At 37.4% G+C, this 24,942-nt stretch overlaps 2 protein-coding genes across 2 annotated transcripts; both read right to left on the reverse strand.

Moving 5' to 3' along the window:
* Positions 1 to 505: 505 nt before the first annotated feature.
* On the reverse strand, positions 506 to 4,989 carry LOC104212220 (protein EARLY-RESPONSIVE TO DEHYDRATION 7, chloroplastic). The gene is made up of 4 exons (XM_009761437.2): positions 3,910 to 4,989; positions 2,846 to 3,012; positions 1,347 to 1,431; positions 506 to 1,016 (listed from the first exon to the last, which is right to left on the reverse strand). The coding sequence occupies exons 1-4, from the start codon at positions 4,971 to 4,973 to the stop codon at positions 827 to 829; spliced, it is 1,506 nt and encodes a 501-aa protein (XP_009759739.1). The 5' UTR covers positions 4,974 to 4,989; the 3' UTR covers positions 506 to 826.
* A 418-nt stretch (positions 4,990 to 5,407) lies between these two features.
* On the reverse strand, positions 5,408 to 16,628 carry LOC104212222 (alpha-mannosidase). Its single transcript, XM_009761438.2, has 29 exons — positions 16,116 to 16,628; positions 15,956 to 16,039; positions 15,575 to 15,663; positions 15,319 to 15,493; positions 14,900 to 15,019; positions 14,734 to 14,817; positions 14,574 to 14,645; positions 14,326 to 14,439; positions 13,742 to 13,842; positions 13,565 to 13,658; positions 12,565 to 12,732; positions 12,371 to 12,457; positions 12,156 to 12,221; positions 12,012 to 12,068; positions 11,081 to 11,300; positions 10,804 to 10,937; positions 10,649 to 10,708; positions 10,494 to 10,553; positions 10,215 to 10,286; positions 9,206 to 9,253; positions 8,968 to 9,087; positions 8,325 to 8,390; positions 7,602 to 7,714; positions 7,415 to 7,499; positions 7,072 to 7,182; positions 6,863 to 6,958; positions 6,726 to 6,773; positions 5,958 to 6,026; positions 5,408 to 5,815 (listed from the first exon to the last, which is right to left on the reverse strand). Exons 1-29 carry the CDS (start codon positions 16,332 to 16,334, stop codon positions 5,627 to 5,629), a joined length of 3,021 nt encoding a protein of 1,006 aa, XP_009759740.1. The 5' UTR covers positions 16,335 to 16,628; the 3' UTR covers positions 5,408 to 5,626.
* Between the last annotated feature and the right edge of the window lie 8,314 nt (positions 16,629 to 24,942).

Genomic DNA, 24,942 nt, shown 5'->3' on the forward strand with positions numbered 1-24,942 from the left:
GGAGGCGAATCTAGGATTTTTATAATATGGATGTACCACTAGAAAAATGAAAGAAGTATTAAGTGGGATTTGATCCCTAGCCCTCGATAAATAACTCAACATTCAACCAAGATTACTATTTAACCTCTTTGTGCCAGCAGATAATACTAGATCAATTCTAAAAAATATGTATATAAAATACCCAGTTTGACAGAAAGACCATGAATTCACGTGCCCCATATATTTGCCTATAAATCTGCCCATGGGAATAAGTCACTTTCCATACCACTTGTTCCTACTAAAATGTACAGTAAATGTATTCGTTAAGCCTTATTATTCACAGCTATCACCAAAAAAGTACCCTCTGCCCTAGCGCCCTCGTTCTGTTACCATCATATGTACCAGTATTTAGTGTATCTTTATTTTCCAGTTTAATGCTATGAACATATCCTGCTTTCAGAACAACATTCTCAGAGTCAGAGGTAATGAATCTGAACAACAGCAGTAGTAACAAAATGTGCAGAAATGAATAAAAGCAGGGAGAATATCATTATATGCATGATTGCAACTAAATATACAGTCAAATACAAATCACATGTGTTTTTAGCCAATGAATAAAGCTACTATCAGAACAAGAATTGTTTTCTGGCGTCTATTGCCTCCTCTATGAAAACACATAAATGCTAGAGGGTGAAAAGAGGTGGATTGGTGTGGAAATTCAATCTACGTACTACAAAGACTATAATCTTATCATTTAAAATAACATATACTTAACATATATGAAATCTGAAAACTCTACAAGAGGGCCTCAATTGACAGATCCTCCAGCAAAAAAAAATAAACAAGGTCAGTACTTTGAGCTCTTGGCCTTCTTAACAGTAGCAGCTTTAGCACTAGACTTAAGTTGGGTAGCGCTATTAAAGGAACTTTTGGGGTTAAGAGCCTTTCTGATCTTAAATACAGTCCATGCAGTCCCAACAGCGTGCCCTGCCGCGTCAAGCCCTTCGGTTGCCACTTTTGCTGCCTCTTCTCCATACCTACAAAACACATTCACTTCTAAATTAACTTCAAAAGATCTAAGCAGCATATATTTATCTAACTGTAACATAGTGTGATTTCCATTAGTTGAGGATCTGTTGATGACACATGACAAAACAAGTTGCAATGTATTTTAATGGTAAGACTAGACTTAGGAAAAAAGGCATATAGCCAGGAGAAGTCATCACATACTGAAGCATAAGTGCCACCAAAGTTAAGGAGGGGGGAAACATTTTGCTTTTCCTCAATGTTTCCTATGTTGTACATTTGAAAGATTTTCCAGTTTTCTTCAGCATAGTCCATGCGTGTCTACACTAGTAGAGCTTTACCTGTGCGAAACAAGCTCAGTCGTCACAGCGGACGATGTTGACATTACATTTTTTCCAGCTACTTCAACAGCATCACATATTCTGCCTATAACAAAGACAAATATTAGGCTCCTGTCATAAGAAAATACTATATATATGTAGACAACAGACCAATTGCAATTTGCTATAGTAAATGCAATGTGGGGAAAAAAACATCTTTGGAGTCCTGGTATACATTTGAACTCCAACTAGAACATCAGCAAGACACATAAAGAAGTTACTACCCTCCCCTAATGTTACAAGGCCTCCGCGCAAGAGTGGTCAGAAGCAGGAGCCTCTATCTGAATGCAGGAACTACTTGTAGTGCTTCTCCTACACTCAAAATATGGGAACAAATACTCAAAGTTAAAGTTGTTATTTGACAGTTAAAACAAAACACAGTGGGATTGGCGCCATAAAGCAAGCCGTAGATATGGAAAAGTATGTAACCATTTATAGGGCGGTGGTTAGACCGGCCATGTTGTATGGGGCAGAGTGCTGACCAGTTAAGAACTCTCATATCCAGAAGATGAAGGTAGCTGAGATGAGGATGTTGAGGTGGATGTGCGGGCACACTAGGATAGATAAGATTAGGAATGACGATATTCGGAAGAAGGTGGGTGTGGCCTCTTTGGAAGACAAGATGCGGGAAGCGAGGCTCAGATGGTTCGGGCACGTGCGCAGGAGAAGCCTGGATGCTCCGGTGAGGAGGTGTGAGCTGCTGGCTTTAGTGGGTTCGAGAAGAGGTAGAGGACGGCCTAAGAAGTATTGGGGAGAGATGATCAGGCAGGACCTGACACGATTGCAGATTTTCGAGGACATGACCCTTGATAGGAAAGTTTGGAGGTCGAGCATTAGGGTTGTAGGATAGGGTGGTAGTCGAGCTTTTCCTCCTCCATTCCGGGGGTGAAGCGAGTTTGAGTAGGTTGGTCCTAGACAGGCTTGTGGTTAATATAGAGTTCACACTAACCTTACTGTTTTCCATAGCTTTAGACCTTAGTTGTGGGTTATGGTTATTGCATGTCATCTATTTTATGGTTTTTGGGATGCTGTCATTATTTCTATGGTTATGCTGACGTTACTGATGAATTGTCTTTTCTTGTTTTCTTGTTTTATTTTCATCTTCCTGAGCCGAGGGTCTATCAGAAACATCCTCTCTGCCCTATCGGGGTAGGGGTAAGGTCTGCGTACACACTACCCTTCCCAGACCCCACTTAGTGGGACTTTACTGGGTCGTTGTAATTGGCAGACATGTCCTTGATGCTTCAATTTTTACATTCTCTAAAACTGTCTTATCTGATAAATGTAAGTGCCTGTGAATGTGATAGCACAGAGACTATATGCCGCATTTAAGATATACATTCAATTCTTTGTGTCCTGAAGCGATATTAAAAATAAAACTAAGTAAAAGTCGCTAAGAAGCAAATGGTACATGGACATACAATCAAATCGGTCAGGAAAAGGGAAGACTTTTGACTTACAAAATCCATCCAACGTAGCAAGGACCATCTCCCCTGGCAGCATGCTGAAGAACTTTTTTCCAACTATGGAATTTGCAACTGAACTAGTGAAGAATCCTGAAACCTGGAGAACTCCAGAAAGGACTCCAATTGCCACTTTCTCAGTCATCTTAGTTACTCTCTTAACCCTGAAAAACACACCCCAACCTGAGTAAAAAGTTTATTCTTCTCCTAAATGATTTACAGCTAGGCATATGAGTATCCCTGATAATCTTATTGAATGTACATGTACATCAGCAACAGCTAGCTCAAACATAGATGCCTTGTTTGACATACTTCCTATTTCCCATGTGGGGAAACAAGACAGAAGGCTAGGTATTGAGGGATTTAATTTATCTTGTACCATAAACTCTAACTAGCATCTGAAAGTGGTAGCTCCTCTATAAACTTTATGTACCGAAATAGAAAGATTATCTCAGTTGTTGAAGCTATTCAATGAAACAACAAGGAAAGATCCAGTAACATTTCAAACTGAAAAAACAGTATCAATACACTTTTTAGCCAAATCTGTCAAAGAGAAATTTTTATAGTCAGACAGTTAAGTAGGGATAATCTGCACTCTCTCAAAAAACGAGACACTGCAAGCATTTGTCATAATAGTATTCTTTTTCTCATTCAGTAACATACAACTGTTCATCCTCTTATTTTTGTTCGATGCCTAACTCAAATGATATGTAAACGAATCATGGTGATTACCCGGTAATCAGTTTAACAAAGTAGAGTGCCCTAATGTCAAACTTTGCTACTCTACTCCTTTAAAATCCCAGCTCAATTGATAGACGCAAAAAGAAAATAAAGTAGAAACAAAGAAGAAAGAGTTGAATCTTCCTAGGGAGAAAGGTAACTCAAATCATGTATGGAAAAATTTCGGAATGCAATCAATAGTGTGGCCAGCGGGAAACCACACAATAAGAAAATTCTCCTGTATTTCTTGCCTACTAGTCAATGTGGATAACAAAAAGAAAAGATTTTCCTTTGTATTTTGGCTACTTTGTCCATCACAAGAATTCATCATAGTATCATACCTTTTGATCCTCATCAATGTCTCAGGCCTAATCTCGGCCTTAGTCCCTGAAGTCATCCTCTGCTTTAAAACTTCATTTCCGCGCTTCAATCGTTCCATTGACACATCTCCACACCACAAAATCCCCTTGATCAGCTGCCCTGATCCTGCAGCAACTAACTTTGCAGCTGATCCACTGTATTCCTCCACATTGGGTGCCAACGTGGTCCAGTATTGAGCGCAACGTTCTTCCAACACTTCCTTCTTCTTTTCCGATTTCAAGTCAGCTGGAGACAACTCCCTTGCCACTGTTCCTCCCATAGCCAAGGCCGCCTTTTCCTCCACTTTCTGAACAGCAAATGTGCTGTAACTTTTCAAAATAGCATCCAACTCTTTCAACAATGCCTCCTGACCCTTGGAAGCAATCGTCAAACCATAATTCAGTGACTCGTTCACCTTTTCCTTATCTTTCTCTTTTTTACCCTTATCTTTCTTTTTTTTACCCTTTTCTTTCTCATCATCACTGGAATCCGAATCATCCTCTTTCATAGCTTGAAACGAGAAAAAGTAATGCGAATCATCCAATTTCACCGCGGCCAGGTCCTTAGTCAACGGCCATTGGATCTCGTCAGCCACACGAGCAAGGATAGCAACAGTATTTTTATCTTGCAGCAGACGAACCAGGGATAAATCTCCGGTGGCTAGCTCAACGGAGTAATGCTTATCGATTAAATGGATGAGGACACCAGGGATAACGAGAAGTGTTTCCTCGAGGGACTCAGGAGGGGCAGATGGAGTAGAAGGCCAAGGGGTAGTTTGGTAATCGTCAGGGATGAGTTTTTCAGTGAGGTCCTTTTCGTCTATGGTTGGATAAAGATTGGGACGAGAAGAAGAGGTTGATTGGAGATTTGGATCATTGTGAATGACCTGTGGATACAATGGGGCTTTGTGTTGATTAGGGTTCTGAGAAGCCATTGAAGAGCTGAGAAAAAAATGTTGAGGATGGAGGAAAAGAGAAGAAGAAGATGGATGTTTTGGAGGAATAGCAGGGGAACATGAAGAGACACGTGGAAGATTTGTTTGCATGAATAACTGCTATAACTGTCGGATTTCCCGCGCAAGTCCATTTGGATGTTTTTTTCTTCTTCTTCTAATTTCGTTAGAAGCTATATTTAAAAAAAATTATAAATCATAAATTTTTTAGACAAAATATATTTGAAAAATTATTATCAAAAGAAAATTGTGTAAATCCAATAATAGTAGCAATATCATATAAAAATGGGACAAAGGAAGTAATGTTTTCTTTTCTTATCCCTCCATTGACATCCCATCGTCATAGACTAAAAAAAAAAAAAAATTCCTTATTCAGAAAAAAAAAAAAAAAAAAAAAATCCCTTCTGGTCTTAGCACTCATTTTATGTTTTGGACAAAGAATTGGGTATTTCTTATTAGAAAATAAATCTATAAATAGTTAATTGACCGAAGAGAACGCTGTAGAATTGATATAGAGGAAATCAAGGTCCAAGGATATGATCCATTTGATCATCTTTATTGGCAGAGTGGTACAATCACTAGTGGGAGGTGAAAAACATTTTCCTCCAATTATTTTCCTGAATATACATTTGCTTTGTTTGGCAGGCATCAAATTTATTAGTAATAAATTTGACTAAAAGAACTATTAGTGGCTCTATGGAGCAGTTCTTTTCAACTTCCTGGGTAGAAAATAAGCAATTTTCTATTCAAAATTTAACAACGAAAGTCCGTATCTCCATTGGACCAAGCTCTACTACGAGACTAGAGATGTCTACTGGACCCCCTCTAACTGGTGCAGGCTCACTACCAGTGTCATGTTCTATATTCCAATTCATCTTCTTCATCTCTTTCTTGCCTTGATTCGCCGATAAGCTTGTTTCCTTGATTGCCTTTATCTGAATACAGTGCAAAGATGTGTCAATTATTTCAGACCAAGATGAGCAGACTGTCCAGGTTAATATCTTAATATTCATAAGTTAAACCAGCACAGACAAGAGAGAAGCCCCCAATATCAGTATGATTTTAAAGCTGTTATACCGTTTTTCCAGCAAACATCTCTTTCAGTTGAACTTTGGTTATTGTCGAATAATCAGCGTCTTCACCAGCCTATCCACATCCACAACACATATAAACCACAAGGGTAAGTAGTGATATCAGTTAGCAAGGGACAAGCATAGAGGTCCAACCTGTTAGGATTTTGCCTTGAATTTCTAATCTATTAGGACTCTTTTTGTTGAAGGAATGGAAAAAGACTCCTAAAAGGATTAAATCTCCTTAATACGTCTTATCCTTTTCTTGGAAGACAAGTTTTGCACATCTATAAATTAAGGATCTCTACTTCTCACAAGAGTACAACAAAAAATATACACAATATAGTCATTCAACAGTTTTGTTTAGGGGGAGATTTTTCTCTCGATAATTTTTCTTCATTTATATTAGTTTTATCATATGTAGATTAATTGACCAAACCATTATAAATTATTATGCTTAGTTTAGTATATTTTTCTTTTGTCGTCTTATTTATCGTCCACCAAGCTTTGTATTGTTAGTTTCCGCATGCACCATATTATTTCGATCTCAACACAACCTATAATGATGTCATGTATCACACTCTTAATTTTACAGTTTCTGTTTCAGAATTCAAATAAATGCAAGCAGTTCATGATTTTTCAGAAGTAAAGTTGCTGTTTCTTTGTCAAAGTCCAGCTCAAACAAGGAAATGAGATAAGACTTTCATCAACTTCTAATTCATCTATAATGTATATGCTCATGTCTGTTTAAGAACAACAGGTAGTTTATTTTTACCTCATATAGATGAGCCAAACGGAGAAGTACACCTCCATTATCCAACTCCTAGAGAGAAAAAATAAATATATAAATGACTTCATTAATTCATCGAAGGAAAGAAATCACTCTAATCACTGCTAGATCTATTTAACAACCTGGAGAGTAATCAATGCAACATTAGGAGGTAGACTATAATTGGGATTCATGATGGTGGCTTTGGTTAAATGAGAAGCTCTCCATTCTTCCTGACTCTGCAAGATCAAGTCGTGCAATTTCCAGACATCAAGCAGTAATGTTGATCATTTAATTTCAAGAAATATGGGGTCTGCAGTATTTGGTCCTCTTCATAATATGTTGAAATTACCTCATGTCCAAAAGCTAAAACAAGAGGTGAATAAATTTCTTGGCCAGTTGTTCTGCGCCAACGTGAACCATCACCATTTTTATGAATGCCCAGATAGTAATTCCCTCGAACCTGGCCAAGTGATACGACAACGGAGCAGTTAAAAAGAAGAATTCAAGCCAGAGGTTGCTACATTTTATATTTCAGAAGGACAAATTCCTTAATTAGCTGTTTAGGTGCATCCAAGTCAACCGTGAGTTTAGAGATTTTCTGATTTAGAGTTGTATTGCATATACAGAAAATTTCACTGAAAAAGCAGAAAAAACTATAGGCCTACTGCTTTGGAATGCCATAATAAACATACCGTAAGTCCCTCACATGCAGTCCCCACACAGACAGTCTCATCAAGGGCTTCACCCACCCCTCTAGCATCATCATAGAGCAAGCGCCTTGTTAAAAGTAAAATCTATTAACTTTCTAAGGCCACAATTATATTAAGCAAAAAATCTTTATAAGCAAATTAAAAGAAAAAACTTCAAATGCTATTGAACCTATGCAGCATGAGTTCTATTTCTCCATCATTATTGCTGGCTCCACCTGTTGCACGATCCACCAAGACGGACAATTCTGATCTGTTATCTGCTATGTACATTCCAAGATTCACCTGAAAATTATGATTAAACAACTTCTTAGGATTAAAAAGTGACAAAATGCGAGAACTTACAATAGTCCAAAAAATGTGCAACCACAGCTTAAACTACACACATTATGACCATATATAAAAGCTATATAGATAACTAAAAGAAGACTAATGTATTGGATTCTAAAGGAAAATGCAACTGATTAGACCATTTCATTCACATGTAGAAAAATTTTACCGTACACACTAGCGAATGGCACACGCAAATTATAAACAAAAAAAAATTACATAAACTGATTGAGCAAACCTAGGCCTTGTTTTCACAGTAACAGAAATATATGTTAACTCCAACATCCATTATTTAAGTACATTCCAGTTTTGCCTTTCTGTTGAAGATGATGCTTATTCAATTTTTCAAACAAAAGAAGACCATAGAAGCAACAGATGATTTCAAACAGATACTGTGGACTCGAGCACAATGCATCATTTTCAATCTCAACCCAACATTAGTCACAAATTGAGTTGAACTAAGTCCAGTGTAATTGATATTCAACAACATTTCATATAAGACTTCACCGAGTTCGATAAAAGAATTGCAATTTCAATTCAACAGAGTTTGTGTTGGGAAACTAACTGGATAATAGTTCCCCGCAACAGGTTGAGTAACTTGGAGGTCCCAATCAGCCCGGTAATCTCTAACCTGATAAGTAAACAAATTATCACTCAAGCTAGCTGTTAAAAAAACACAAAATTTTTGGTCAGTTGAATAAGAGATGAAGTCCAGTTTTAATCTTAAGATGTAGGATTGAAATCCTGGTAATCATTTTCCTAGTTGATAAATTGCCAAAATAAAATGACTAAGAACATTGCTGTTCCAAGCAACACTTATATCGAGGAAATAGAACAGGTAGAAAAGCACGGTCAGCAAGATAGCCAGCATCAAAGGATTATCAATTTCAGATTGAATAGATGGGAATACAACTGAGAACTCCTTGCATGGATATGAGGATTTAATACATTTTGTTATTTATTAGAGTTTTATTTTATAGTATTTCTAGTGTAAGCTGAAGTAACTTTGTCTATGTAAGTGTCAGACATCAAGATGTAAAGACAGCGTGCGTGAACTATAGAAGGAGAAAAAGTGTATTGACAAGATATATGCACGCAAGAAAAAAGAGATTATATTACTGAAAAACACAAGAAAAGAGCATTTTTATGTCTCCTTCAGTTTTCTAGAGCTTTACTGTACTTAAAGAGGAATGAAATGTCAAACTTACTCTTTTAAGAAAGTCCCTCCCATTAGAGTCAGTGTAGAACACTTTATCAGTAGCCATATTTGCTGTCATTCTGGTAATGACCTCTTTTCCAACACTATCTTCTGTCGGTATGGGACCAATCTTCAATTAAAGAAGCATATCAGATATACAGTATTAGACTACCCTTCAATGTGAAATGACACACTTGAAGTTCGAGAGAAGAACAGACTGAGGCAAGAAAAGGGCGGAGTTGACTTACAGTGAATTCAAACTCAACATGTTCTTTGTCTTTGTAAATCCTAATTACCTGAAACATTGACATATCAAGACATAATACAAACCAATGCATACAGTTTATAACACAACAAATTGGAAAAAATAGTAGAAATGGCATGAAGGTGCAGAGATGCCCCTTTTTTGTTACCTGCCATGTCATTTTATCTGATACCATCCAATCTCAGTGTTTCACCCTAGTTTGTACTTAATTCAAACTTTTTATTTGTAAAGAAATCAATCTTCCCTCAATGAAGTGGGTGAGAACCATGAGGTCTCAGGTTCAAATCCCAGTGGAGGCACACTAGGTGATTTCTTCCCAACTATCCAAGCCTTGGTGGATAGAGTTACCTGGTACCTGTTGCTGGTGGGAGGTGGCAGGTATCCCGTGCAATTAGTCGAGGTGCGCGCAAGCTGGCCCGGACACCATGGTTATCGAAAAAAAAGAAAAGGAAATCAATCTTCCCATATGTTAAGAGGCACATTGGTTGTGAGTGTAGGTTGTAGCTTCTTTATATAAAGTTTGGACAATCCTCACCGCATGAGCTATGCTTTGGGGTTCAATTAGGGCCAAGATCGATTATTTTAACACCATAAAAATATTAGAAGGAGTCTAATTGTAATAATCAGCATTAGTTGGGCATATAAATTTACAGCACCTTTTTATAAAAATCTTATAAGTGAATAGGGTGACCGAACTTTCAGAACTTTATCTAGTTGTAACTTAAAACTTTATTCCCTGAAACAGATAATGCCCTTTATTAATACATCTTGAATAGGTATTACTAGTCTTTAAATGCTGGTTGCGCATGTATTGCGATTTCTTCAGGATGCCATTTTACTTCAGTGAAAAGGCTGATTAAAGAACTATGTGCAAACAAAAAGCAGTAGTAAACATAGCACAGACAGATAACAAAATGGATTTTGAAGTAAGAGTTTAAACTCTACGCTGTCTAGGATAAGAATGAGTTTGGTCAAGGAACCATGCACCACACCTGAGATATCCATGAGTTGAATTGCTGGTGAATTTCATCGACGAGGAGTCCACGAATAACCTTTATTGGAACCTGATAGCAAAGAGAAAATTAGTCGCTGCTATGAAGAAAACTTGATAACGTGCGAGATTATGCTATCAAAACTTTAGCATCCTGCAAGTACATAGAGGAACAAGTAAAACTTATTGATTGATTTAGCAAGAGATGATGAAGCATATTTTCTCTTATCATTTTGAAGTTGTTAAATAACAGGAATTGAAGAGAGAAAAGGTTACTCACTGATCTTGCAACTATAACTGGGGGTGACCCATCAGGTCTGAAAATGTAGGCACCAGAATTCTGCAATGGTAAACAATTAACATTCAGATTTATTGTATCCCCTTTAATAATGCGCTCTAACATTTAATTATACATACAAGAACATCAGCAAGTACCTGATCTGACTTCTGAGTTGAGCCGTACCAAAGATAGCTTTGTTGTACAGGTATATCAACCTGATAGAAGTCATTTGAATTAGTAAGATCGTAACACCAGCATAATGCATGCAACATATGTGCAGTGTTGACATTCTGATATATTAAGAACTTACCCCTGTTTTAGAATTATATAGACGTTTAAGTTGTCCGGAATTTGAGGAAAAGGACACCTTTAAATTCCCTGGTCCAATTTCAACAGTTTCGTTCAGTGGAATTTCCATCTTTGAGACATAGCCAGTGGAGCTCCCTGTACAATTTCAGCAAACAGATGAAGGATGACTTTGTGATCATTTTACTTTTTGAAAACAGGCAATGCCTTCTGATCTTTGAGTCATCTATAGAGCACATTAGTGATGAAAAAAGACGTGGAGAAAGAGCATTTGGTAATACCCTTCTGCGATGCTTTAGAAACAAAATAAGTGTTCCAGCCAAGAGGCGGCACTGACACTCGAAAGATGAGCCAATATTTGGGAGCTTGTTTGGGTGATATTCCTAGATACGCCTCAACATAGAACTTTCTCAAGTTGCTGGTAATATTATCCAACTCTATAAATTGTGCTTCAACCAGATTTCCAGCGGAATCTTGTACAATAAGATTAGCATCATTGACCTGTAAAAGCAAATACAATTGGATACCCATCAACAACGAATAAGCTATTTCCAAAAAGCATAAGAGAAAGAAAATGCTGATTTTTGTTTTTTGTTTTTTCATTTTGCGGTGCTTGAGTGCTTAAGTGATTCCACACGTAATCCGGTCTATTTCTTCCAAAATTCTCATGGCCATTATGGACCGATATAGTTCAATGGATCTAACTTAACAAACAATCATTGTTTTGATTTCCTATTCATTCTCATTGGCTGACCCTTTCTGTAATTTCTGATTACTCAAAATCAGCATGGACATGAATTTTATCTAATTACACAGCCATCTAACAAGGTAACTTCTCAATATGTAATTCTTCCTTCACTAATCAGAATGTTTAGTGAGTTTCTTCAACAGGCTATTCAGCAGCCACAGTGATTTGTAAGTTACCAGTAAGCATACTGATAAAAGCTAAAATTCAAAAAAATCTGATTACTTGAAGTGGACATGGTTTAGGATATTAGAACGGAAAGTGCAATACAAATATGTGGTATAGGGAACCTTATAAAGGATGGTTGGATATATGGTCATCACACTGATCAAGAATATACATAGCATTCGGTTGCTAACCAGCTATTGTATTAAAGAGGCCATATTCATGTACAACTACCTATATTCAGGTCCTAGTAATCATAAACGGAGAAAAGGAAAGAAAAACAGAAAGGATTATTCATTCACCGGGATCTTGATGATATCAGTTCGATTCCATCCAAGAGGATTGTATGCCACAATAACCTGAAAGTGGGAGCATTGGTTTAAAGACAGTTTTCCCGGCATACTCATAATGTATGAATCAGGTTAATAGGTAGAAGGAAAAATTACCAAATTCTTCCCCTCAGTAATATCTTTTTCAGTTGGTGGACAATAACTTATATTGAGCAGTCGACACTGTTTATGAATTGAAAGAAAATGGAAAAGAAGGATGTGTCAGATAGGACCTCCTAGTTACATAAGAGTTCATGCCTGATTTCCAGCTTCCCCTGAAGCTTCTTTCTTTTAGGGATAGTGAAAGGAAGCTCAAGTGACTGAAAATTCACCTGGTTGAATAATGACGAAATGGTAGAACAGGGACCTGATGTGGAATTAACCAGGCATGATAGAGCAGAATTGACCACAGTTTCTGACTGAAAAATCGGGCATATGAAAAGAACTGAGAATATAACATAGCCAAAAAAATCTGAAATTAAAGTTTAAGGAAAAAGATTAAGTTCAAAGAATAAGAGGAGCCCACCTCAGAAGCTCCAATAGTCAAGCGTTTTGCATAGTCATTAGTTGTATGCTGTTTTGCAGTACCAGTCACAGCATCATGGTGCTGTGTAACACCCAGAGCATCTCCTAAGCTAAAAGTGTTGAAGCCCTCTGATTTCCTCCCAGTTAAGAACTCAAGCTGGCGAGCAGCCTATCAGAGACAAATCCAAGATTTAAGTTTGATGAGTTCAACTTTTATGTTCGCCCCGCGGAACCCATTGCTCTTTTGCAATTATGAAAAATTTAATATTTGATGAAACTTAGTACTTTCGCGTATATATCTGTGCTCCCACGAAAAATGTTGGGTTCAATTCAACCTGTTGAATCCATACTGCATCTGTATATGCAGCATGTTTTGCTTCAAATCAGTTCTAACGTCAATTTGTATCCTAATTGAAGTGCAATAAGGGACCACAAAGAATCCAATCTTTTCAAGATTAAGAACATTTACCAATCATTGTATACAGTGAACTACGACCTTAACTAGGATATCCAAATAAGTTTCTCACAGAAACTGGTGGATATTAGGACAAGAACAGGATTATTTCAACTTGGAGGTCATAGTTGCACAATTTCTTATACTACATTCAGGTTCTTTGTGAGATAACTGCATGAGTGCACAAGTCTGTAACCACTAACCATCATTTCAGTGCCAGTAAAAGGGCAAAAGGGAAGCGTGGTGCACAAAGCATCCCACGTTCACGCAGGGTCCGGGTAAGGGTCGCACCCAAGGGTGTGATGCAGACAGCCTACTCTAATGCAAGCATTAGTGGCTGGCTGGCTTCTTCCACGGTTTGAATCTGTGACCTATATGCACCTTTTGGATTTCAGTGCCAGTACTATGTGAATAACACCGGATACTGAAACCCAACAATAACAACTGCGCCTCAATCCCAATCAAGTTCGGGTTGGTTATATAAGGGGAACATGAAAGCTATAATATGCAACCATGGAACCTGAATAAAGAAATTAAGCTGGCTCACCAGATAATATCCACTTAGCATACGAACATATCGCTTAAAAGCTGGTCGACTGGTAAAGAAACCAGTCCAATAAGAATTTGCACCATCTGCATATCTGAAATTAGTTATAGAGGTCAGATGAACTCATAAAACGTTCAAGATAAACCAAAAGCCAGAGAATATCAAACAAGTGCTCACGGAAAATAATCATCAGTTTTTAGAGGCCAGGATTCATTGGTGGCGTGTTTTGCATCTACATAAATTGATGGAGTGGAGTACAATGCATGAACTCGACCATCCTGTTGAAAAAAAATAAAAGCAAGTGAGTCTTCTTTCTAGATTCTCTATGATTTTGCAAATATCCGAAGTGTAAAAACATCAGCATCTTCGATAAGTAAACTGATATCTGGTTGCCAGGGGAGGCAGAATGTACTACATCCATAAGACTAATTAGAAGTCTAATATTACCTGACTATCACATTCTAGGTAATTTGCTTACTTGACATTCAACTTAAAGCAGCAGGCCTCGTAAAAAAATATGTATAACTTCACTGAATCTATAGTAAATCTAACTTCATGAAGCCCTCTAGCTTGCCGATAAATATACTGGACAAAGAGTAAAGACCAAAAAAGCAGGCTAAGAATCTCATTTTGGATTAAGACTTGCCTCTTTCGAATAAAGTTGTTAGAATATTGAAGCAACCACTCTTAAAGTTGAAGAAACATGTCTATAGATTTTGTTAAGGATTTTATTATCTATTTCTGAAGAGCATGAATTATACCTTGTTGACGTAGTGAATTAATTTATCCATTTCCTTGAACCAAGACTCAGCATATTGGTACTGAAAGTCATCTCCCATGGTCCACATGATGTGATTTGTACGTGTCACATTTGCCTGCACATCACATGATCCAGGTTATCACCGATTGCATCAAATTACATGAAAACCTATTTCCTTCGCCACTTATTATGGTTCTATGAGAAATACTTGTTATGATAACTGAAAAGAACTGCAATTTAGGGGTGTACTTGAGTGATTGCGGCATTGATAAAGTCATTAACGCGTATGTCAACATTGAAATCAAAGATAAAAGGATCATCCTGCAATTCATATGGAAAATATATGAAATTAGTTCTCCCTTTATAAAGCACACCATAAGACAGACTAATTTTTGCATTCTGATAGAACCTGGACTGGAACAAAATCATCGTCCACTTCAAAATGGAAACCATTTGGTGGACTATAATGTACAGGAAATGCATTGGTAAATATCTGCAAATCACCCACATATCATGTAACCACAACGAACAATTATATAAAATATATGGACAAAGCTCAAGAATGCTTCATGAACCTGGGAAGAAGAACCAAATGTTTTAGAAGCACGCCATATAACCTCAAGAGATTTATCCCCCTTACGTTTTGCTCTGTCTTGATAATCAATACGCGCAAAATGAACAGAATCAAACCCTACCTTTGAAAGTTATCAGGGAGAAGTGAAAGGAGGATCAATATTTAGTGTCAGACTAGGATGATAAACTTCAAAATACATAACTTTACTAAGAACTTAAGTATACACTAACAGTATAAAGGTTTATTACACCATCAGTAGTGTTGTTTAACAAGTGATACCAATTCAGTTATCATTTTTGTCAAGTTACCAATTAATGTACCTTATAAGTGACTTGATTGTATAAATATCATCATGCGTAGAATTAAACTCTAAACTACATCTTCGGAACACTCTCTAGCAACGCTAAGAAGCTTAAATACCTCAGCCCCAAGAAGGTAAGCTTGAACAGCAGAGTGGCCAAATGGATCGATTTGCCATCCCGCACGAGGAGTGATATTGAATTCATTCTTTATCAGTTGATGTCCTAGTGTTGTTTGGTCAATCATATCAACGTAATGGCAAGTTGCTTCATCGTGCATACACCAACCACCATTTCTGTTTCAGGTTTTCCTTTTTTATCAAAAACCACCAAAGAATAGAAAAATTAGAAAGTTCATTATATTGCGAGCTACGTACATGAATTCCAGCTGACCAGAAGCTACAAGATTTCTCACTTCTTCTTGAATTTCTGGGCTTTGCCGTATCCACCACCGATGGAAAAATGCCTACAGTAGGATTTTACTTTTACTAACCTTATCAAAGGGGCAACCCGGTGCACAAAGTATCGTGGTTCAAGCAGGGTCCGGGGAAGGACCGCACCTCTTGGGGTGTGATGTAGCCTAATGCAAGCATAAACAAGCATTAGTGGCTGCTTTCACAGCTTGAACTCATGACCTATAGGTCACACAAAAACAAGTTTACCGTTGCTCCAACGCTCCTCTTCACTAACCTTATCAAAATTTGTACAAAAGAATATAATGCACTTGTGACTAAGAAATAAAAATAAAACAGCTTTACCATTTCAGCAAAGACAAACTTCCTATTAGGGTCACGTCGTAATGACATAACAACAGAGTCCAGCACATTTTCAACACAGGCAACCTGCATCAACAATCATTTTTATTAGCAGCTATACATAAACATAATTTCCGATTTCTACATAAGAAAGATGTATGACCTGAATGGTATTATTTGAGCCAACATAGTACTGATCAACGGTCTTTAACCAGCCAACATCATCGTGTGAATGAGGAACCAAATGGACATTCAATTTGCCTTCTACAATTCCACTCCCAGTATTGTATTTTACGTACCCATTTACTCCAATGCTCCAAAAAGCACAAACACTATAGAAAATGAACAGCAGAACTGAAGCTGGACCAGCAATAGTTCCCATTTTGAAACCCAACTATGGTTTCTCTTAGAACTATGATCAACTAAGTTCACTCTATATATACATAGAGAATGACGTCAAAATTCAAGAATTGTTAATAAGCAAAAGTCTAGTAATATCTGACAAAACTGCATTGGTTTCTCCTACGGCATTTACCAGCCGTCCTATAACATGTGGAATTTTTGTGGATATTGGATTTCACGTGCAAGTAAATATGATGAGTATATTTTACTTTTGGCTGTCTTTATTGGTTAACTTTATGGATGCTTTATTAATAATTCCTATGTGAGTCGTGTCTAATTCCCATAAAAAAGAAAAACAAAGATGAAAAGGTCAAGTACTAATTGGAGCGGCGTAAATAAATAGGTATGACTTTGATGCGCTAGAGAAGGAAATCGACACCAGGGAAAAAAAAAATATCACGTAAAGTAAATTAATCAGAAATGAAATAGAAGAACTCAGTCAAACAAGAATCTTTTTAGTAAATGGTTTATCCCTTGGCCGTCCTAATGTCCTATCAACAAAATATAATGCAGAAAGGCTTATCTGTTTATTTATTTGTTTTATTTTATCTGAGTTATTGCTCAGTTAATAGAAAATATTCTGTTTGCCATTTCTTCACCTTTGTTGTTTGAATTGTGTGCTCATGTTGTATTCTTTGTGCTGTTATTTAAGTAGTACTCTCTAACGTTTTGCATTGGAAAAAATTGAGTTTACATATTGAAGTAATTGAAAGATGACGTGTCATGACACGAAAATTGGTCAAAGAATGATGATTAGCAAAGAGACACGAGTTGCAACAGATACGAGCAGAGGCACAAGTAGAGGCACGGACAATTACTCAAAAGATTCGACGCTCATACCTATTTAGATCCGCAAATTAAGGAGAATGAATCTGACAGCACAAGAGAGTACAAATACAATATTTAATAAGCATTAAATACTAAAAACGTTAGACAATCTGTATTTAATGTCTTTAATTGTCTATAATGGCCTGATTATGACAAAGGCAAAACGTATATATTAGACATAGCTATAAAAATGGGAAAACTGGTCATTTGTAAGTACACAAAAGATCATCTGAATATACTGGTTTACTTTGTTTTCTTCTCTCTATCTTATTGTTAGCAAAATCACTTTCCTTTATTCAGTTTTGATTATCAGTAACCTGTGTTCTTCTAATTTAAAGCTTTGACCGAAGTTCTACTTTTGGTTAAACAAATTGGTTCTGTTGCCGAGAATCTGATAATCTACTCTTTCTTAGCCTAACCTTTTTTTGTTGCATCAACTATGTCGAACATCAATGACAACACCGAAGGAAACCAAGGAAACCAACAACTCCAGGAGAATCCACAGGATGGTCACACCCCAATCCCTTCTCCACAAAGCTCCCCTCGACGGTCTCGAGAAGGCACTCCTGATGGATCTCATGCAAATGGAAATGCTCAATTTGAAAATGATGAAGCTATCAATGAAGCTTTGCAAGAGCTAATCGCTCAACAGGTCAATAAAGCTCTTGAGGCCTTTGTCAGCTAGTTACCTGTTACACCACCCACACCCACTCCAAATAACAACACTTTGAAAAACTCTCGTTCTGGGCTTGCTAATTCAGGCAGTGGTGGAATCCCCAGCGAGTCACGAGAAGGAGAACCGGGTAACTTAGTCAATTCCAATTTACAAAATTTAGTACTAACATTGCAGAAACAGCTCAAGGAGCAAAGTGACCGCATAGAGAAAATACCTAGAGTACCACCCATAATCAAAGGGATAGATATGGATAAATATTCACAACAACCTTGGAAGCCAAGTGTTGCTCCCCTCCTAATTCCAAAGAAGTTCAAAATGCCGATATTCCAAAATACAATGGAACAACTGATCCACTAGATCACGTGACTGCATACACAGCAGGCATAAAAGGCAACTACTTGACCAAACATGAAATTGAATCAGTATTGGTCAAAAAAATTCGGTGAAACACTCACTAAGGGAGCATTAACATGGTATTCTCTTTTAACCGAAAATTTCATAAATTCTTTTGCTGAGCTTGCAGATTCATTTATCAAAGCACATTCCGGAGCTCAAAAAGTTGAAAAAAGAATGGAAGATATTTTCAAAATCAAGCAAGGGGACTCAGAGTTGCTTAGAGAGTTCGTGGATAGGTTCCAGCGTGAAAGAATGATGTTACCGCGTGTACCTGACAATTGGGCAGCTATAGCCTTCACTAGTAATTTGAATGAAAAAAGTTCAGAAGCCACGAGGTGACTCAAAGAAAGTTTTCGTGAATTCCCAACAACAACGTGGAATGACATTTACAACAAGTATAACACGAAGCTAAGGATAGAAGATGATATTATCTCACGGTCTCAAAAAGAGGAAAAGGTAAGTTCGAGATGGGAAAAAACCGAAAAAAGGTCCGGTTAAAACAGGTACGAACCGTATATGGGCCCAGTGGAAAAAGATTCACAATCAAAACAGGACAGTTCAAGGTACGATCATAGATCGAGGAATAGGGAGTCGGGCTCATCATCAAGATTTGGGAATGATCGAAACATGTGAGAGTCGCGGGATGATGATAGAAACTTGAAGGCAAGATTCGGTGGTTATAATTTTAATGTGAGCACTTCCGAGCTCGTAGCTGTTTTAAGAAGCATGGGTGACAAGGTACGGTGGCCAAAAGAAATGAGATCAAATCCAAACAGGCGCAATCCTTATCACTGGTGCGAATTCCACAACGATCATGGTCATAAAAAGGCAGACTGTAGGTTGTTACAAGGCGAAGTTGATCACCTATTAAAACAAGGGCATCTCACCGAATTATTCAGTGAGAAAGGTAAGCAAGCATACATGAAGAATAGGCAGGAGCCCCCTAAACCACCTTCTCCCAAAAGGACCGTTAATGTTATAAGCGGAGGTGAAGACATCAATGGTGTGACGTACACAGTAGCCAATAAAGTTTCCAAAGTCACAATTACCCACGGGAAGCGGGTGCGACATGTCTTAGAGGAAGAAAGTATTATGTTTGATGATGCAGATGCGGATGGCGTATTATCTCCACATAACGATGCACTGTAATATCTCTACTTGTACATGATACTAATGTGAAACTAGTTTTGATTGATCCAGGTAGTTCGATGAACATTATTCAGCTAAGAGTACTACGCGAGATGCAAGTTGAAGATAAATTAATACCAAAGGCGCATACTTTGTCGGGATTTGACAATTCCAGCGTCGTGACGAAAAGGGTGGTAATACTTACTACATTCACAGAAGGAGTTGTCAAAGATATAAAGTTTCAGGTGGTAGATATGGAGATGACTTACAATATGATTCTCGGGAGACCATGGATCCACGAGATGGATGCCATTCCGTCGACCTTACACCAAGTAATTAAATTTCCATCACCATGGGGAATATGTCAAATCCGTGAGGATCAACAAACATCCAGGAGCATCAACTCTGTAACAGATTCAAGTACGAGAAACGAAGAAAAATAGCAGTTACAGAATCCAGTTGAGGGTACCACAACGCAAACCTCAACTGAACAAGGGCGAACAAATGTGGACTCAAGGCCTGATGCCATTCAAGAACCAGAGGAAAACGAAAATATCAAAACAATAATTGAAGAACTGGAGGCTATAGTATTATCCATACAATGGCCTGAAAGAAAGTCTATGTAGGGGCTAATCTAAGCCAGGACATGAAAGGTAAGTTGATTGAATTTTTGAAAACTAACGTGGATTGTTTTGCTTGGTCCCATTCTGATATGATAGGGATACCACCAGAGGTAATGACTCACAAATTAAATGAAGACCCATCATATCCGCCTGTCAAACAAAAGAAGAGAAAGCAAGTAACTTTCAAAAATTAGGTGATTCAAGATGAGGTCCAAAAATTACTAATAATTGGGTCTATCCGCGAGGTAAAGTATCCTAATTGGTTAGCCAATACTATTGTGGTACCGAAAAAGAATGGTAAATGGCGAGTTTGTGTAGATTACACAGACCTTAACAAAGCTTGTCCTAAAGATTCTTTTTCATTACCACATATAGATCAACTAATTGATGCTACTGCAGGACATGAACTGTTAAGCTTTTTAGATGCGTATTCAGGATACAACCAGATCAAAAGGGATCCTATAGATGAAGAAAAAACTTCATTTATAACAGATAGGGGGACTTACTGTTATAAAATAATGCCTTTTGGTCTCAAAATACTGGTGCAACATATCAAAGAATAGTGACCAAAATGTTTCAAGAACATTTGGGAGAAACTATGGAGGTCTATATAGACGATATGCTCATTAAAACTTAACAATTAGGGGGTCATATATCACACTTGTCTGATACATTTAAGATCTTGCAAAATTTAATATGAAATTAAATCTTGAGAAATGTGCATTCGGTGTTGCATCAGGTAAGTTTTTGGGTTTTCTTATTTCTAACCATGGTATTAAAGTGAATCCCGCACAGATTAAGGCCATTGAAGAGATCCCTGACATGTTTACAAGTAAAAAGGAAGTGCAGAGGTTGATAGGAAGAATTGTAGCCTTGGAGAGATTCATTTCCAAATCATCAGAAAAGTGCTTTAAATTCTTTTCAACTCTTAAAAAGCAAGATCTGTTCGAATGGACTGAGGAATGTCAACAGGCACTCAAAAATTTGAAGACATACTTATCAAATACGCCGTTGCTCGCAAAACCAAAAGTTGAGGAAAGATTGCTCATTTACCTTGCTGTCTCCGAAGTAGCGGTAAGTGTTGTGTTAGTTCATGAAGATCAAGGTAAACAATCTCCGATTTATTATGTCAGCAAATCTTTATTAGATGCGGAGGCGCGGTATCCTCAATTGGAAAAGCTTGCACTTGCACTAATCATGACATCTAGAAAATTAAGGCCTTATCTTCAATGTCACCCTATTGCTGTAGTAACTGCTTATCCATTACGCAATATATTACACAAGCATGAGTTGTCAGGTAGGTTAGCCAAATGGGCTATAGAATTAAGTGAATATGACATCATATACCAGCCTAGAACCACGATAAAATCTCAAGTGTTAGCAGATTTTATGGCTGATTTTAGCCAAGGAATGCAATTGGAAGCAGAAAAAGAATTACAAGTGTTCAACGGATCTAATCCCGGAATTTGGACCTTATTTACTGATGGTTCATCTAATGTGAAAGGTGCAGGCTTGGGAATTATTTTGGTACCACCTACGGGTGAAACCATTCGACAAGCCACTAAATGTCATTCTATAACTAACAATGAGGTAGAGTATGAAGTTGTGATTGCAGGTTTAGAACTAGCATGAAAACTCGACATTAATCAGATTGTGATCAAAAGCGATTCGCAGCTCGTAGTTAATCAAATGTTGGGGACTTATACGACCAAGGAAGCACGGATGCAGCAGTACTTAGAGAAGGTACTGGATCTGATCAGGCAATTCCAAACCTGGAAAGTTATGCAAATACCAAGAGATGAAAATGTCGAGGCGGATGCCTTAGCCAATCTCACATCTGCATCAGATGTGGCAAGCAATGAAAATGCTTCCGTAATTCATTTGTTTCATTCAGTACTCGATCCAGACAAAATGAGGTAAATTTTAATAACTTAATCTGGGATTGGAGGAATAAGACTGTTGCTTTTTTGTAGTATAGAACCGTCCCTGAAGACAAGAAAAAAGCCCACGCGCTTCGAAAAAAGGCTGCTCGATATTGTTTAAAGAAAGGCAATCTTTATCGAAAAATGTTCGGTGGTCCCTTAGCAAGGTGCCTCGGGCCTTCTCAGACAGAATATGTAATGAGAGAAATACACGAGGAGCATTGTGGGAATCACGCCGGAGGAAGATCATTGGTAAGAACCATGATTAGGGCAGGTTATTATTGGCCTAAAATGGAAGAAGAAGCGGAAAATTTCGTGGCTAAATGTGATAAATGCTAAAGATATGGTAATAACATGCATAGACCTGCAGAGTTGTTACATCCGGTCATTGTACCGTGGCCATTTATGAAATGAGAAATGGATATCATGGGTCCATTACCACAAGCAAAAGGACATGTAAAATTCTTGCTTGTACTTACTGACTATTTTACTAAATGGGTGGAAGCATGAGCATTCAAACAGGTGCAAGAACAAGAAGTTAGAGATTTTATTTGGCAAAATATCATATGTTGATTCGGTGTGCCATAGGAAATCGATTGTGATAATGGCCCTCAATTTATAGGCGCACAAATCACAGAGTTTTTTCAAAGTTGGCATATCAAAAGGATTACATCCACACCTTATCATCTGGTGGGTAATGGACAAGCTGAGTCAACAAACAGTCATTATCAACAATTTAAAGAAGCGTATGGAGGAATCCAAAGGTAAATGGACAGAATTGCTACTTGGTATTTTATGGGCGTATCGCACAACAACAAAAACAAGTACGGGAGAAACACCATTCTCATTGGTTTATGGATCTAAAGACTTAATTTCATCTGAGATAGGAGAGCCAAGCACGAGGTTTACACAAGCGTTAGAAGAATCCAATAACGAAGAAATGCGCATAAACCTTGATCTACTTGAAGGAAAAAGGGAAGCTGCATTAATAAGAATGACAACATAAAAGCAGGTCATGGAATGATACTACAATCGAAAAACGCGTCTAAGATACTTCAAGATTGGAGACTTCGTGCTCAAAAAAGTTTTTCAATCTACGAAGGCGGCTAATGCGGGAAAATTGAGTCCAACCTGGGAAGGACCCTACAGAATTCATGGTATCGCAGGAAAAGGAGCATACAAGCTGGAAACGATGGATGACAAGATACTACCTTCACACTGGAATGCTGTTCACCTAAAGAGATACTATTTCTAAGGAATACCCACGGTCAGGTATCCATATTTTAAAATTTTATTTTTGAATTGTTAAAATTTTACTAACGATTTTAGATGATAGGCAAAAAGCTAGCCCGTACTAAATGATGAATCACGGCCTGCAAGGCACGTGGAATAAATTAAAATTCCTGGTCTAGGGTTACAACTATTCTGATAGATATTCAGACGGGTTAAGCAGTCTTCATCTATAATTACACCTCCAAGTCCTGTGTGTTTTTCCTTTTCAGGGAAAGGACCAAATGAGCGGAACAATCAAGTGCTCGAGACTTCATACTTCAAAGCTCAAACACTTGGGGGACTATATAATATGCATAGACATGTGTATAAAGAAGGCAAAGAAGATTGGGAAATAATCAAAGTTCAAGCCTGATAAATTCACTCATTGAATGAGTCAAGTGCAGAGCAAAGTCACGAGCTAAGGCCAAACCTTATCATAGTTAGGGTAAAGGCAATGTACTGAAATGGGTTATAAGGAAAAACCTTGTGTTCATTTTCTTTTTTGAAATCTGTTATAAGGAAAACAGTTGTGAGAAAGTTATAAAAGTAATTCAAATACATGTAAAGTGTTATTTAAAACTTGACAAAAGTTAAAATAAAAACTCGTCAAAGTTATTTCAAGAAACATGTGTATTCCTATTTCTTTTGTCGTACATTAACACCATTATGAAGTTGAGACGTCTTCTTCATTAAGTGTCGAATATAAAAGGGCCCTATGTTATAAAATTCATGCTTAATTCAAGTATTCATGAAGTTAACAAAAGCATTTTTGAAGAATAAAAATGCAAGTTATTCAGTAAGTCCTTAAAAATAAAGGCAAGAATAAACAAAATAGAAGTTCAAACAGCAACGGAAACTTCTTAATATTAAAAAGTTTAGACTAAGTATGAACTTAGTCATAAACTAAAAGTTGTTTATACAAAGTGCCCTATAAAACGTCTAGGGACTTAACGTTTTCAATAAACCCTTAAAAAGACCAAGGGTCACAATCACATACCACCAAAAGAAAAAAAACACAAAGGAATTCAAACAACATAAACGTTTCACTGAGAAGATGAAGGAACTGAAGCAGGGACATCCACAACAGCAGGCTCAACTTGACTTAAAGGAGTGGGGATACCCGTATCATCTTCAACATTTTCAGAAACTTAAGCCACGGGAGAAGAAAAATCTTGGTTCTGCTGAGTCTTATCAATAGTCTCTTTGATCTTGGCTAACTCAGATTTCAAGTTAAAATTCTCCCGGCTAACTTCAACGAGGGTATCATAGTGAGAATTTAAAAAAGCCCAACTCACTTCAATGACAGTTTATCTTCAAGGATCTCGTAATCTCTTTCCCAGTCAGCAATTTCATTTCTTAACTTTTTATTTTCAGCCAAGGTAGATTCATAAGAAGCTTGAAGAGAAGCGTGAGAATTTTCTAAAGAACAAACCTTATCAGAAGATATCCGGAGGTCTTCTTGAGTTTGAGTCAAATTCTGCATGAGTTCACCAGCATATGCTTCTTTTTCACCCAAGAGATCCCTCAACTCTCTAATTTCATCACTTTCCTTGTACAATTGCTTAGAAAAAGAGGTTTCCAGGTGAGCCTTTTCCTTATCTGCTTGATTTGAAGAAGCTTTTTCAACTGCCAACTCTGAATTCAAAGACCGTACTTGCTGCTCTAAGGTAAATTTACTTTCTTCTAATGTTTTCACGTCGATTTGAAGACTTTCACACTGTTCCTTCCAATTATCTGCCTCCA

Source organism: Nicotiana sylvestris, chromosome 2 (assembly GCF_000393655.2).
Source record: "Nicotiana sylvestris chromosome 2, ASM39365v2, whole genome shotgun sequence".
In the NCBI taxonomy this organism is placed as follows: Eukaryota; Viridiplantae; Streptophyta; class Magnoliopsida; order Solanales; family Solanaceae; genus Nicotiana; species Nicotiana sylvestris.

Bases quoted from the DNA above. Each gene is read 5' to 3' on its own strand.
- LOC104212220 (XM_009761437.2), bottom strand. From the start codon at position 4,973: ATGCAAACAAATCTTCCACGTGTCTCTTCATGTTCCCCTGCTATTCCT. The intron at 1,432-2,845 runs GTAAGTCAAAAG...TCTTTGTTATAG, and splicing joins TGCTACGTTGGATGGATTTT to GCAGAATATGTGATGCTGTT. The intron at 1,017-1,346 runs GTAAAGCTCTAC...TGTGTTTTGTAG, and splicing joins ACTGAGCTTGTTTCGCACAG to GTATGGAGAAGAGGCAGCAA.
- LOC104212222 (XM_009761438.2), bottom strand. From the start codon at position 16,334: ATGGGAACTATTGCTGGTCCAGCTTCAGTTCTGCTGTTCATTTTCTAT. The intron at 10,709-10,803 runs GTAAGTTCTTAA...GACTTCTATCAG, and splicing joins TATATAATTCTAAAACAGGG to GTTGATATACCTGTACAACA. The intron at 7,715-8,324 runs GTTAGTTTCCCA...CATAATTTTCAG, and splicing joins TTGCGGGGAACTATTATCCA to GTGAATCTTGGAATGTACAT.